General features: G+C 37.3%; 1 protein-coding gene across 1 annotated transcript; it reads left to right on the plus strand.

The window, feature by feature from the left end:
* Window positions 1-1466: 1466 nt before the first annotated feature.
* Window positions 1467-14673, plus strand: spon2b (spondin 2b, extracellular matrix protein). Its single transcript, XM_006629638.3, has 6 exons — window positions 1467-1897; window positions 2739-2969; window positions 5289-5512; window positions 8288-8479; window positions 9093-9276; window positions 12721-14673. The coding sequence occupies exons 2-6, from the start codon at window positions 2747-2749 to the stop codon at window positions 12897-12899; spliced, it is 1002 nt and encodes a 333-aa protein (XP_006629701.1). The 5' UTR covers window positions 1467-1897; window positions 2739-2746; the 3' UTR covers window positions 12900-14673.
* Window positions 14674-15943: the final 1270 nt, after the last annotated feature.

A 15943-nucleotide genomic window follows, 5' to 3' on the forward strand; every position in this document is an offset into this window, starting at 1 on the left:
CTGTACAGTAATGCCTCTCTTCATACAGCAAAAATAAATCAAAATGTTTTTAAACATATCTCAATTATTTTCTTGTAGGACTGATTTATCTTATATCCAAACGTTTCTTTCCAATAAAAAATCAGACCTCCGTTCACGATCAGGCATGCCAATCCACGTGATAATTCAGCTGCCCATTAATTTAGAGAAAATCCAGAAACTGGATTCACAAGCTATGACAGCATCCAGAATTTTTTATTTTCTTGTCCACTAGGGGAAAGTGATCCCTGTGCCACGTGCCAGCTAAATGATGACATCATCCAACCATGTGTGACTGAAGACAAAACACTTTTTTAAATCCATATAATTCCATTGAAAGGTTCCCAATTAGATAGGTCAGGACTGACCAGAGAGGAACATTTTTCAAGTTATCAAAGTGCAAGCCAGTTGCAGCTTGCTATTTTTCAGGCTAAAAGTTCAAGTATTTGAAAGGAAGAATTTGAAAGCCAGTGGGGATGAGGACGACAGAAAAAATGAACATATAAGAAATGCATGCAAGGCCAAGTAAAAAATGCCTGTTAGTTCCCCACTATATAAGTGTTTAACACGCCACATTAAATCCTTTACTGACAGTAACAGTTTGTAAAATTCAGTTTATTTCCTGGTGAATGTCAGACATCAGACCAGTTAAGTTTAGAAAGTCAGTAGATTTAAAAAGGAGTTTAGACAAAGCAATAGCATGGTAAATACAGCAAATACAATACCCATTAAGAATTAGTCTCTAAATACTAGTGCAGGCTCACATTTATTTAATGTTGGTGTTGCATATGGGCTGATAAGTTTAAGTGATAAGTGTAAGTAAATAATGGATCCAAATGGATTCGGATGATTAGATAGGAAAGACTATCAAAGATAGATGTCTAGCATGGCAGCACTATATAAAGATTGGGGCAGTATTGAGTATTGTAACACATATATTAGATCCAAATTTGGATAGCACTTTCTCTGGATAAAAAAATAAAATAAAAAAAAGTCTGTCACACCACAAGATAGTGAGGAGTAGTTATACTTTATGGAAAAATGTGTCCAGGAGACACAATGCTAAATCCTATACCCAAGGTTGAACAGTGAAAGATAACATGTAAAATATTGGTAGTACGGATGTAATCTTTTGTTCAATGTAGTACAGTACATAATGAAATCATGACTACTTTTTAAAACCAACATTATACATCATATGAATTTTGTCTGTGTGAGCTCTCAGAAAATTAAACACTCCATGTCATTTGGAAAAAAATTAAGGTCAAGCATGTGATCCACTGCATTAATGTGAGTGATTCTTCAGTTAAGATGTGCCTGAAAAGAAAGAAGCACATTTCAATGACTGTTATGCCATAAATGTCTAGTTTATATATAAGTGGAGAGAAGTGCTGCAGTGGCAAAACGAACATGCGGAAATGATCATAGCAGCAGGCTGCATCGTTTTTAACATATGGGCTGGAGGAAACATTGCCTGTCCCACAGTGAGAAGAAATTGACAGAAGCGGTTTGCCAGGCAGCCTGCTGTATTCGCAAGTAAGCACAAGCTCCTCCATGTTCCAGCTGAAGCACTAGAAAAAAACGAAAGCTTGGGGCAACACCGAGTTAAAAGTTTCCTCTTTTGAATAGAAACATCTGGATCTGGGCACTTTGCAGAAAGCTGGAAAGCTGCTGGAGAAATCAAAACCGCTATTAGGCAAAGTATGGTGCACACATCATTGAAACTTTGGGGTCAAAAGGTTGCTATAATTGTTTGACTTGGGGGACTCTGGAAAGGCATAAATAGCCGGCTCTAACTGTCAGCTCTTGCAGTCCTTCCTCCTGCCAGCCCAGACACAGGTGCTGTCTTCTCAGCTCGGCTCCTCTCCATCTACATAAAGTGAGTACAAAGCATTCCAACTTTTTAAAGCTGTAAATAGAATTTAATCTCTTTGTTTTCATGTGGTTCTGATACGCTGGCGAGAAAGGCACAAACGAACTACTGTATAAATAATTGTTCTCAACAGATTATTTTGGAGAATCCTTATGCATGCAATGTAATATAATACCGACATACATTCATTGCAATCAGTTAATTTCCTTTTATCAGCTTCATCCCTGCTTTTTTTAACCAAGAATTCCAATGAATCTGAGCCTTAACCAAGTGTTTCCCTGAGACAGAAAGGTGCCTTTTCTTTCTGTGCATTACTCTTTTATCTGTGAAACATACAGTAGAATCTAAACAAGGCAATTTTCTGAAAGTTGTCGAGCTTTGTATTCTGACATGTTGCATGTGAAAATCTGACTTTTCTACAGATGTCATATGAGAGATATACTCTCTGATTCGATCTTTATTTAAACCCTTTACTGTTTCCCAGCGTTTTCTGAGAAATGATAGACAAGAGATACATCAAACTGTACTCAAAATGTTAAATGTTCCTCCTTACATTAGTAACATATCCCTAGAATAGAACACAAAAATAAAAACATTTAGTTTAAGAATACTTTTAATTATACTCCAACCACTTATACAATCAACGATCTTTTACACACTTTATGGAAGCAGCTAAATGACTGTTTCAGAATTTCGGCCAACCGAATTTAAATTCTTTCCTCCTTAATCATAAGGCAGATTGTCTTCAAACTGTGATGAATCAGGCAACATTTCTTTTCTTGAAACATGTAATCTACGAGGAATTGCCCTGCCGCCTAACATCAGGTTTGCCTCCGTCTTTCCCTAGAGACAGTCATGGAAAAGCTGATGTGTGTCTGTAGATGCAGTGCAGTGTGCTGGCTGGCTGTGCTTGCAGGGCTTTGCTGTGTCTACAGTCTGCCTCTAGATGTAGACCCTGTCTGCACTGCAGAAGGAAATGCCAAATACAGCCTGGTCTTTACAGGCAAGTGGAGCCAGGCTGCCTTCCCGAAGCAATATCCCCTATACAGACCCCCTGCACAGTGGTCACCAGTCATCGGTAGGTTAAAGGTCTATTCACTATAAAAACAATGGATCATGTTTAATTTCCATAGAACTGAGTCCACATTTTCATGTTCCTAATCATTTCTGTTTCTGAATGACAGAGGGCTGACAGAGAAATATTAGGTCAGGCACACAGCAGCACATTTTGGGATTGAGAACAAACTGATGGAGAATAGGACAGATTAAATAGGTGCTGTTTTTTGACCTGCCATTGTTTCAGTGTGGCTGCAGAGTAACACTGTGCACTGTTAAAAAATGTTAAGTAGATGAGTTGTGAGGCAGAAAATGAAATGATTTTGAATTATCCTGTATACATTTAAGCTTGTGAAATCTCTGATTTTTGTCAGTAATTAGGAAATAATAGCCATTAGTTTACTTGGTTCCTAGTAACAAATTAATATCCTCAAACTATTTGTTGAAAGAAGTTAGGGCATCAGTTTCAACAATATGGATGAGCAACTTGTTCCATACTCTCACACCTGTTTGTGTAAGTGCCTCCTGTTCTTAGTTTTGAATCCACAAAACTTACTCCCATTATATAATATAAGGCACCTATGAAATAGCTGTATTTTTAAGATTAAGGCTAATATTAATATTAAATAAAAGAAGGCAGCAGCATCTCGTCTGCACCTCTGTATGCTCTGTGCACTTAGACTACCAAACACGAGGTGGCATGGGGGTTATGTGAATCTCATTACAGCCATCAAGGTTGCAGCCTGATAGCAAAACACCCAAAGAGCTAGGAGCCATGCTGTTCTGTTTCCACATTTAATGAAAAGCTTTACCCTCACTAAGGGTTTAATGACCTTTGCAGCATAGACGTGGTGTCATCCCTCCATCTGTGAATGCAGAGGCAATGGAGAGCAGAAGAGAGAAAAAGTTATGGCTGACCCTACTCCAGATATACTACGATGGTCTCCCTGTACTGCTCATTTACCTCTTAATTTGCCATTTCTTTACCTTTTTGGGCATGTAAGTCTCCACCCGATGGAGCCAGGACTCACTCAAAGGGATGGGGTTTTGTACATGTGTTTTGGGAGCATCAGCTGTTTTTCACAGTCCGCTAAAAACCTCTCAGACCATCCAGGGTGTGCAGCTCTTGTCCTCTGGTTCTAGCTTCCTACAGGGTATAAACACACCCTCCAATTAGCACAAATGATAAAGGTCCGGAAAACACATCTGACTTAACTTTTTATCCACTTACAATGGGCTCAAGAATTATTGGCACATTCGCTAAAGGTGAGCAAAAAAGTTGTATAAATAAGCAGCACAGATAATGAGCTATACAGTATTTTATGCCCCCAAATTTGGATAACTACAGGCTTTTATTCTAATTATTTCAAAACAAATGTGTTCAAATAAGTAATACTATTTTTTCACAAATGTCAAAATGATTGGATCTCCTGTCTCTAGTACCTGGTGTGACCTCCTCTGGCAGGGATAACAGCACAAAGCCTTTTCCTCTAACGTGTGATAAGGTGGGAAAACGCCTTGGGAGGAATCGGAGTCCATCCCTGTAGGCACAAACTTTCCAGGTCCTTGATTTCCTAATGGATTGCAGCACTTCACTGTATTAAAGCTCATACTTTTCCCCATTTTTAGGTAATGAAATCTCATTATCTGTGCTGTTTATTTTCTAGGGATTTTTTGTTCATCCTCATTGGGGATGCCAATAACTTTTGAGCCCTCTGTAACTGGTCCAAGTTATTAAGGTCTCAGAAGAAATAAGAGCCAGAAAAAAACTGCAGCAGTCTAGGGCTAGGGTTACCTCCTATGGGCCATTCCATGGTTCCAGTTCTGACTCAGTGAGAGATTTGATTGGCAGGTAGTGGCAGAGGAGACTTTAGTGACTCCTGACCACACTGGGGGGCTCACCCAAAGCGCTCTAAACTTACTGAAGCTACTCAGCCAGGGCCTGTCTATGCCATCTTCAGCTTATGAGCTGTGCTCTCATCCCCGGTTTGACCCCCGGTTTCTGGCTTGTATTGGCTAACTGGAACAGATCTCTCAATGGCTCGGCAATAATCCATATTGCTGTAACTAGTTTACCCCTAGCAGACACGAATGTCTTAAGACATTACATGTTGGAAATGTTTTCTTGAGCACTTTTATAGACTCTCAGCTAGTGAATATAACAGTATGTTGTCAGTCTAGTCAATTTTATGGAGGGAAAAGTTTGCAATATGGTCAGGAGAAAAATTTAGTTTTTTTTTTAATAGACACACACATCCTTAAAAGTTTATCACTGTTTCTAGCATCTAATGACAACCAACTGAACATGTTTGTAAACACTTTGAAAAATTTCTTTCAAAAGGTGTAACCCATAGCTCTGACTACCATACGTGGCGAAGAAATGAATACGCCAGCAACGGTGTGCGAGAATTTACGGAGAAGGGAGAAGCATGGATGTTAATGAAGGAGGTGCAGTTGGCTGGAGAGAGGATTCAGAGTGTCTATGGTATTTTCTCTGCTTCAGCCATCAGTGGTGGCACTGGACATACTGCTACTGAGTTTGAGGTCTTCGCAAGACACTCTCTTGTAAGTCTGTGTACAGTTGACCCCAGCTGATACCTGATTTAATTGATAATAGGTGGAACAATTGCTTGGTAAAGACACTGCAAATAAACAGTACATAAGTACATAATTGTGATAAAAGATTTTAAATGTAGATCAATCTCACGTTGATTTCCACATCTGTAGGGCAATTCAATGAAAATATATGCAAACAGACTGAGATATTCTTGATTATTACCCAAATCCTTGCGTGCAGCGTGAACATCTGAAATATTCTGTCATTTTAAATACTGATTTTTGAATGCACTGCATAAAGTACACTTACACATAATTTCCATACTTTTCCATATTGAAAAAATGTAACAGGGATTAAATAGAATATTGAGTATTAGTTAAAATTGAATAGAAAATCTTAAAACAGCAGATATATCCTAGTGATTGGAGAAGGCTTCTTTGTAATTATTCCACGTAATTTAGGTATTATTCAGTTAATGTTTTGTGATTTTTTATGGTGAGCGCTTCTCACTATCATCTCACTGCTTTCATTAAAACTAAATCAACAATTATATATACAGAACTTTGTAAAACACAGAAAATAATACACTTCCACACATACAGGCTAAATGTAATAGTTGTGTTTTCTGCTTTCATAATATACCGTTTACAAAATTAAGTAAAATTTGATCCCTTTTCAAATTTACACATTACACGATTCTGAATAACTAAGGCCTAGGTACTGTAAATCAATCCAGCCTGGGTTCACAAAAATGAAACCACTCATAATATGACTAAGATGTAGTTTTCCTTAAGTATGCAAAAATATATTAAATTCCATTTTGAACATGTAGAAGCCTTTACAAATCATTAGGAAATTCATTATAGTAGATTATCTCATGGCTGTGCCACATCTAGACCAAGGTTTTATATCATGCTTTGCCATGTTTGAACTTTTACTTTGCTGTTACTATGTTGTACCACAACAATTGTTTGTAGGGGCTCATTGATTTTATGCATTCAGTCATAATACCACAGTTGGTAGCAATATACTTTTGGATAATCAACCAAACACAGATATCAAATGCATGGACATGTGGTTCCTCTCATTCTGTGCAGGATTATTAGTGTCACTAGAACACTAGAACACTGTGATAAGCCACTGCCTTGTTGAACTAAGACCTAAGTGCTAAGAATGTTTGTGAAGCCCCAGTATAATGTAATGAATTACAAGATCTGAACCAGAGAGGTTCATTTACAAAGTCAAATTTTCTTGACACGCAGTGGTACTGTACATGAGAAAAAAATAAATAAATAATGAACAACCAGTGTATGTGAAATAATAGGTGAACTTCTAGTTTACTTGGCACTGTTAAGGGGGTAATTGGAATCAGGTGGCTAAATAATTTGAGGTAAGTAGTATATGATAAGAAAGTTGTGAGTTTAGTTTTCCATGGTTTTCCACATAAAGGTTAGTAGAAAGACACCATGCTATGCTGAAAAGAAATTTCAGAGGACCTCAGAAAGAGGGTTACACAATTATTTGAAAACATTCTGGGATGTCCACTGTTACTGTCCTACAAATGGAAAATTTAAAGACTGTGGTGACTATACCCATGACCTCATTATCCTGCCAAGATTTCCCCAAGAGCAACCTGGAAAATTATCCATGTAGTCACAAAGAACCCAGGAGTAATATTTAAGGATCTGCACGCCTCCCTTGCTACAGTTAATGTCAATGCTCATACCTCAGCCATCAGAAAAAAAGACTCAAAAAGAATGGTTTTCTTGGTTGGATAGCCATAATTCTAAAAAAAAAAAACAGTGTTTTCTGTCTCAACTTTGCTGAAAAGCACTTGGATGATCCAGAAGACTACTGGAAGAACTTTGTCTGGATAGACATGTCAAATGTTGAACTTTTTGACCAAAATGAGAAACATTTCACGTGGCAAAACAAAACAGTGCTTTCCAACAGAAAAACTAATCCGGACTATCAAGCATTGTATTGGCAGCATCACGATTTGGAGCTGTTTTACTGCCTCAAGACAGTTTGTCATCATTGATTGAACCATAAATTCAGTGCTGTATCAGCAGACTCTGCAGAAGAATGTCAAATCATCCATTTGTCAACTGAAGCTGTGTCAAAAGAGGGTCATACAGCAAGAAAATGATCATTAACCTACAAGCAGATCTACACAGAATGGTACAGGAATAAGATACTTCACATTCTGGATTAGCCAAATCATTGCATGGATCAAATTAAAATTTCCTAAAGCTGATGCAAAAGACTAATAACCAGGTTCGTCACAAATCGCACGCAAGCATCACCACATACCCACGTGCACTGTACACACATACACCACACATACTCATGCACTAATTGATATAACGCTCCTTCCTATTTAAACCCTCTCTCCTCAATCCGTCCGAGCTCACCATTGAGCCTTTTCTCAGCTAGAGCTACTCAACCCTTCGATCCTAATTTCTAGTTCTCTCTCGACCTTTTGATAACGACCTTGGCTTTACGTCCAAGACTTGCTTGGTTTGCTGTCTAACTGTCTGTACCTCACCACACATGTAGTTGTTGGTTATGTACCTGGAGAGGTGGACAGTGATGCAGCACGATTCGTGTCTGTTCTGCTATTGACATTGTAAACCATATAATGTTGAGAATTAATGTTCTATAATGTTGAGAATTCTGGTGTGAAATGCGACAGGTTTAACAACGTGACCAAAATCAGAGTCATGGATGCTCAAGTCTGTCTTAGTAAAAAGAAATCTGCCATCTTTTTGCCAATTTTTCAGCTCTCCTTCATCGTGCGAATTGTACCCAGCCCAGACTGGTTTGTTGGCGTGGACAGTCTGAACCTTTGTGAAGGAGACCACTGGAAAGAGAGCATAACCTTGGACCTGTATCCATACGATGCTGGAACAGACAGTGGCTTTACATTCTCCTCCCCAAACTTCGAAACCATTCCTCAGGAAAAAGTCACTGAGGTGTTGTACTGTTGCTAAACTTCAATTGGAGTGAGCTCTCAAATGCATTGAGTTGTGCCTTTCTGTAAATTCAAATATTTAATACAAGACCTATCATTAATTGGCAAATAATAATAACCTAACTGTTTGCAATATATTTTAACAGAAAATACAACATTTCATATTTTAAAATAAAACCAACTGTTTCCACAAATCCACGCTACATTAAGATTGAATTCAAGTATGTTTTTTTAAGTAAGTTTTCAGTACCATAAAATTTATTTTCAGACTGGTAATTCAATAAGATTATAAATGCCTCAGTTTAATGTTTGTAAGTTGAATGTACTGTAATTTACATTATTTTCATAATTGTGTTTAAACCACACATACACACCACAAAGTAACAGATTTATTAGCTTGCAAGTGTTTATGTCAAAACAGTAAAATGGCTGTTGAAGACCCCTTTTCATTGAGCACAACTGAGCTTTGAAACTTCCATATTTCCATAATTACCACATGCTCGGATTTTTGTTTTTATGTGTTACACACTTGATGAGGCGTTTTAACGACGGCACCTTCACAAAAACGAAGCGGTTATCAAATGAGTAAAGGATGGCTGTTTCTGTTTGCACAGATCACGTCGTCCTTCCCAAGTCACCCTGCCAACTCCTTCTACTACCCCCGGCTGAAGCACCTCCCCCCCATCGCACGGGTGACCATCACCAAGCTGAAAGGAAACCATATCGACAGCGTGCCTGCAGCACACACGACCCCCACCCTCATTCCAATCGACAACGAAATAGGTGACGCCCTTACAAGTAAGCTCTTGACATTTACACTTATCTAATGCAACGGCCCAGAATACCAGCTGTCGGCATGACAACAAGATGATGGCTCTATTATCTGGTAGTTGGCTTCCATTGATGCAGTCTGGTCTGTAATTGCTTAATGTTGATCCCTTAAAACACATTCCTTTGAACTTCATTTTGTCTCTGAGGCTTTCCTTTAGCTTTCACCCATACCAGATGATTTATATGATGATCTTCTAGTTTTATACCATGTGGTATTTATATCTGATATAAAACTGTTGTACTTAACAGCTAATGCTTGTTTTCATAGAGTTTCATTGGCCCAGACTTGTCTAAATCCTTCTTCAATTCATAGTTTGTGACCTGTAAATTCACCTAGTCCGTTATCTTCAAGTTATCTGAAAATGTCCGGATTTTCTAATTTTACATTCCAAGGTCATTTTTGTAGATAAAGGACAACAATGACCAAAATACTGCTTCCTGTAGATATCTGCTAGGCTCTGGCTTCCAATTAACCCAGTGCTGTAATATTTTGGCTGTTTTAAAAGCTCATGGAATCAGTGGATGTTTCCATTCAATCTTTTGGTAGCTTAAGAGTTGACAACATTTAGTCCAATCATTGCTCAAATCCTACTATTACAATTCTACACAAATAATTTAAAATTAACATCAGATAAAAATAAACCACATAACATAATGATTATTGACTGACAATATTACCAACCACATTTTAAAGGTTTACCAGAATTATGAGGCCCACAGAATATTCAAAACAAGAAAAATAAGAACTGTAGTTGTAGATCTGTCTTATATATTTCAATGTCAAATATATATGTAACATTTTATCAGCAAAAAGACTAGTTTTCTCTCTGTCTGTATGGTAGATTAAAGAGATTTAGAAAAATGTTTATTTTAGGAATAATGATCTGTACCATATGCATGACAATCCATTTCTAAATACAAATACTGTAGGTGTTGAAGACAGGGTAAATACATCACTTATCATGCACCACATGAACCTAGTACTCCTGCCTCACATTATGTAAACAATATATTTGCTAGCATGGAGATCATCCCAAACAAGACAATACACATTGACATTATGAACAAAACGTTTTGTGATTAAGTAATCAGGAAATGTTTGTAATGGAAGCAAGGGTTTGATTAACGGTTCAGATTACTTTTTCTCTCTTCTTGTTTCAGTGTTTTGTACGTCGTGCACATGCCAGATCTGTAATAAATGTCACATTGCTTTTGAGTCACAGGTCATTAGTTCAAACTAACTTTGTTATTTACACAGCATATTAAAGTTATAGCAAGCAGAACACAGTTCCAACTGCTAGGTAGCCATTTTGACTTTTAATACATATTCAAACGTTCTAACAAGGGGCTTTTGAAGAATTACATTTACTGTAGTTAAGAAAAAGATCACATTACAGTATCCACCTTTCTCTTTATGAAAACATTACAGTACATGTGCATTTTGCTGTAAGTATCCATCTTCAAAATATGTATTTTTCCAAATGTGTCTAAGTTTAAAGGTTATAGTCTATTTCCTTAGGTTTACAGTATGCTGCACTTTCAGCCTTACGACTAATTTATTCAATGCAAAGGAACAGGTAACAGGTTTATTCCACGCTGAAAAGAAAAGAAAGGAAACAACGTTTCGGCCGTGGAGCCTTCTTCAGGGTGCTATCAATTATTTGCAGTTTACAAGTCAAAATACAATGTCTTCTGACAGTACTGTGACAAAGCAGGAACAGCTGTGGCACATTCACTCTTGATTTCTGCCCACACCCAGAAAATAACTGTACAGAAACAGGATCAGATTTGTAGGCTTTTTCAAACCTTTCTTTACTCTGCACGGATCTAAAGACCTTCTCAAGGATGATGCAGTCCAATTTTTTACACTTTTCCTACAAAAACTTCTATTACTGCATAACAGTAACTCTGTCAGATAGATCTGTTGCATAAGAAGCCTAATCTAAATCTATAATGCAACCACAGGCTTTTCTATGGCAAACTCATTTGTACAGTATATGATTTCTAAACTAAAGAGCCAAGTTATGTATTTAGCTCTGGGCATGACAATGTTATATCACAAGTGATCTGTAAATAATTACATATTTTTATTATGCTGGAGCACCTGTCTTCAGACTGCACAGTCTCACCATCAGATGTCTAAAGCACAGTACATGTTTTACCTGTTAAGGGAGGGGCACAGTACATGTTTTACCTGTTAAGGGAGGGAAGAGAGCTTCTAGTTATATTTCATGTTCATTTTTACAATTTGTCCTTCCTCAAAGAAAAAAAAAAACGACACATGTGGATGCAGGTTGTTTCTTACCTGCGTACACGCCATTTCTCCAGCAGGTCGTCAAGTTCAGAATAAGTTCTTACTGGTGGGGTTTGAAGATGGAGTAGAAACAAATGGCTTCCTCCAATTATACTAACAAATTACATCAAATCCCTCCTGACCCCCTTTGCGTATTTTGTGTTAAATTTGTCAAATAAATGATGTTCTCCTCTGTTCACTTTATTTCTCCAGTAGTGTGTGCGCAATTGATATGAGCCTTCAGGACAGAGGACTCCGGGGACATTCATACTAAACCGCAAACTAATACTACTTCTAATGATTGAACCCTGATAGGCTTGAGCATCATTAAAGCAAATGACTTATGAAAAGATACATTGGACATTAAAGCAGAATTCATTACCATTAGGGGCAAATTACTGCTTGATGACAATGGCAAATGATAATGGAAACAATTGTTTTTCTATTCCCATTAACCAAAGGCCAACAAAATCCACTTTGATTCCACTGCTTCAGAGACTTGTCATTATCTGAGGAACATGGCACATGAGCTCCCTTGGCAGTTCCAAGCTAGCGGTTTCACTAGGCCGCACACAGAAAGGGATTTATAGTTTGTCTTTTAATTGCCAACAAATAAAAGAAATGTTTACACATGGGAATTTGCATTGTAAAATGTAGAAATTAAACAAAGCCAAAGCACAGATATTTCCAATGTTGCAGTAGAGTGGTTTGGGACATTTTTAAATTGTAACATATTTCACCATACACCCACCAAGATAGGTTCAAAAATGACTTCAATGACAATTACACTGCACAATGAAGTAGATTCAATCCCATAACAATAATTAAGGTATCCAAAAACTAAACCGTTTGAAAATATCAGAATGTGATTCGTGATGAGGAAGATATCAAACGCCTCATTGGTTTCGGTCACACAGCTGAGCTTTACTATCAATTCCTTTGAGAGAATGCAAAGTCACATTCCTAGGCTCTTTTAAAAACGTGTGCCACGAATTCCATTTGCCACCTTTGTAATTGCTCACCGTTTGTACAGTACTTACTGTATATCTCAGCTCGGGCAACATACAGTAGGAGATGGGGAAGCGGACAGTACTGACCAGCCTGTCTTTCGGTTTCAGACACCCCGCTGGACTGTGAAGTCTCGGCGTGGTCTTCCTGGGGATTGTGCAAAGGGAAGTGTGGGGAGCCAGGCATCAGACACAGAACGCGCTACATCCGCTTGAAACCGGCCAACAACGGCGCTCCTTGTCCAGACCTCGGGGAACACACGGACTGTGACCCCGACAACTGTGTGTAAATCTCACACTAGATCCTCTGTGTTTGGCGTAGCCTGTATCTCCAGCTGCTAGATGTTTTTTTTTTAAACGGAGTATAGGTACACTAGGATGACTGTATCCCTATGTGCTCCCTGGGGCTTTCTCAAATTAATTAACTGATTTATTTAGGTATTTGCTGCCTCGACATCTTTTCCCTCTCTCACCATTCCCTGATCTTCTTGAAAAAGTCACCTTATCAAATGTAACCTTACAGCATGAAACTTGATCCAAGAGCAGGGAGGATCAGCTGACATACCAGTTTTTCTAAAACAAATCTGCATTTTTCAGGACATGTTTTTCATTATTTACTCTTGATTTAACAGTTTTAAATCAATGTCATCCACATTTTCACGTGCTGTCCCCCCCCCAAAAAAAAACCCCACAATTTTAGTTTCTTTAGTTCATTCCAGAGACAAGAAAGTTTAGCATTTTAATGAGCAACTTTCTCTGGATAACCCAGATGTTTAATCATTTTGTATTTTGGTTTTTATATTGTTTTCATGAGCTAGTGCAGTGCAATACGTTGCAATTAGAACATTAAAAATATCTTTTATTACAATCACATGAAATGCCATTGACTAAATGCTCAGTCTTTTTGGTTACATGGCTCCCTCTTGTGGCTAAAAGTAAACACACACGGATATCAGCAGAGGTAACCCTACGCTACTGTATCCTAAAACGAGCGGGAAAGATTTCATGACGTGAAGAGCTTAAACTCTGGAGTTCTGCCTGTCCTGTTTTAAGATTAGTACATGACTACCAGAAATATTTTTTAATGTAAAATATTGATTTAAAATTAGCCTAATAATACATTTAAAGTTTCTAAATGTACAGGTAAATAATCAGAGATAAAAAAGAGATGACGTCTTTGCTATTATTATCAATACAAGTACATGCGTAACACCTGTGCAAGAGACAATATTTAATTCTTTATTAGCAATTGGAGAATGGTAAATCTAATTTGATAAAAAAAAACATATTGTATAGGTAAACTACAGTTTGAATTATTTTTAATTCTAATTGCTTGAAATGAACCATGGAGATGAAATTTACATGCAATATTATTAATATAAACCTATACTATGAGATACATATATGACTTACATTTTTTTAAAATTAAAAATATTTGCTGTGCAAAGACAAAGTGACTTTTACATTGCAAATACACATCATTTTAAGGTATGTAGCAGACATTATTTTCTTTCTAGTTTTTGTTTTAATTCAAATACATTTTCCAGATTTAGTAATCGAATTAATAAAACACAATTCATTTTTTAAATACTGTCCAAAAATAATAAAAACAAAATACTGTTTATGTAGGTGTCAAAATGTTGCTAAGTTATTGCAATAAAACAATTTTACTGTTGTATGGCTTTTGTTACAGAACACTTTCATTTACTGGGATATCTGGGAAGTAAAGTGAAACCTGTTTTAAAAATCCATTTTGTTCTTTATAAACATGACAGAGATATTGAAAATAATGTGTTATTTTCTAACTAAATACATCATAGTTTCAAAGCTATACTTGGAGAAAGTAGTATAGTTTATTTATGATAGTGATAACTTCAAATGAGTCTTTGTGAAATTTGTAAATAAAATGTATAGTCATGTTTTTTTCTTTCCATGTTTGTTTCTTTTTTTATGGGGGAAACTGCCTTTAATCTTCAAACTATACATAAAACGTCTGTTGGGTGGTCTTAAAAGTGCAACATTGTGGGTGAATTAGGATTAAAGGATTAAAATCCTCTTCATGAACCTTGTGTTTTTTGTTTAATATAAAAGGAGTTCAGAAACCATCAGACTTCACCACAAACATCTATAAAAATCTTCCATTGCTTAAACAACAAGTTTGATTTTGCCTTTAGTGTCTGATAGACGAAGAACACAAGATCTGAAATAACTATACATTTTGATGAAAAGCAAGGGAAAGAGTATTTCTTATTTGCAATTAGATATCAATGGCTTTATCTATAAACATACTGCCAGTTGAAGAACATATCTCAGGTCTTATCTAACTCTAAATGATCTCAATTGTAGTGAAGAGGACAAGAACAGAACAGGCCATGCCACTCATCAAAGTCAGTGATTCTGTAGACAACACCACACAACATCAGACCTCGACCCGGAAGTTACCAGTGTGTCTATATCCACAACATACTTTGGTAATCCTGATTTTTGGGTAATCCCAAATACAATCCCATCCATCTATTTTCTGACTGCTTTATCCAATTAAGGGTCACAGTGGGCACAGGGCAGGGAACACACAGACACGGACAGACGCTCACACCAGGGCCAATTTTCCCAGAAACCAGTGAACCCGCCAGTATGTCTTTGGACTGTGGGAGGAAACTGGGGCACCCGGAGAAGATTCACTTGAACATTGGGAGAGGCACCGCAGGTCTGGAGATGAATGAGGGGCCCAGCAATGTGAGGCAGCAATGCTAACCACTGCGTCATCATGCTGCCCACTACATTGATAACTCTCTGCCAAAAAAAATGTTTCTTGTATCAGTATGAAACTCGCTTTTATCAAGTGTACAACTGTGCCTTGTTTTTAATTTAATGTGAAACAACTTGGGATCAAACTGATTCCCTTCAAAAAGCTGAAGACCTGAGAGAATATGTGACTATTATGTCTTTAACCAAGACTACAAAGATTTTGTTCCTGTTGCATGTCCCCATAACTCATCTGCTTAAGCTCTGTTATAAAATGTGATGCCGCTTTCTGGAATTTCTCTAGTGCTCCTACTGTAGGTCTGTTTTACACAGTGGATCATGTGCTTTGTTATACTGTACTTCATAGGAAGACTTGAAGTGGCTAATACAATTACAATAAATATAATGCCATATAATTACCCTGATGTGGCAATTAGCCTTGCTGCCTCACAGCTTCAGGGTCCTGCGTTCATTTAAGGTCAGGGACACTTGTTGTGTATTTTATCTAAGGATAAAATGGTTAATGCAAATGCATGGATAGATAAATAATTTGCTTTATAAGCACTGATTGATTAAAATGTGTGCACAT

The sequence above is a fragment of the Lepisosteus oculatus genome, chromosome 1, assembly GCF_040954835.1.
Source record: "Lepisosteus oculatus isolate fLepOcu1 chromosome 1, fLepOcu1.hap2, whole genome shotgun sequence".
NCBI classification, from domain to species: Eukaryota; Metazoa; Chordata; class Actinopteri; order Semionotiformes; family Lepisosteidae; genus Lepisosteus; species Lepisosteus oculatus.

Bases quoted from the DNA above. Each gene is read 5' to 3' on its own strand.
- spon2b (XM_006629638.3), top strand. From the start codon at position 2,747: ATGGAAAAGCTGATGTGTGTCTGTAGATGCAGTGCAGTGTGCTGGCTG. The intron at 2,970-5,288 runs GTAGGTTAAAGG...TTCTTTCAAAAG, and splicing joins ACAGTGGTCACCAGTCATCG to GTGTAACCCATAGCTCTGAC. The intron at 5,513-8,287 runs GTAAGTCTGTGT...CCAATTTTTCAG, and splicing joins TCTTCGCAAGACACTCTCTT to CTCTCCTTCATCGTGCGAAT.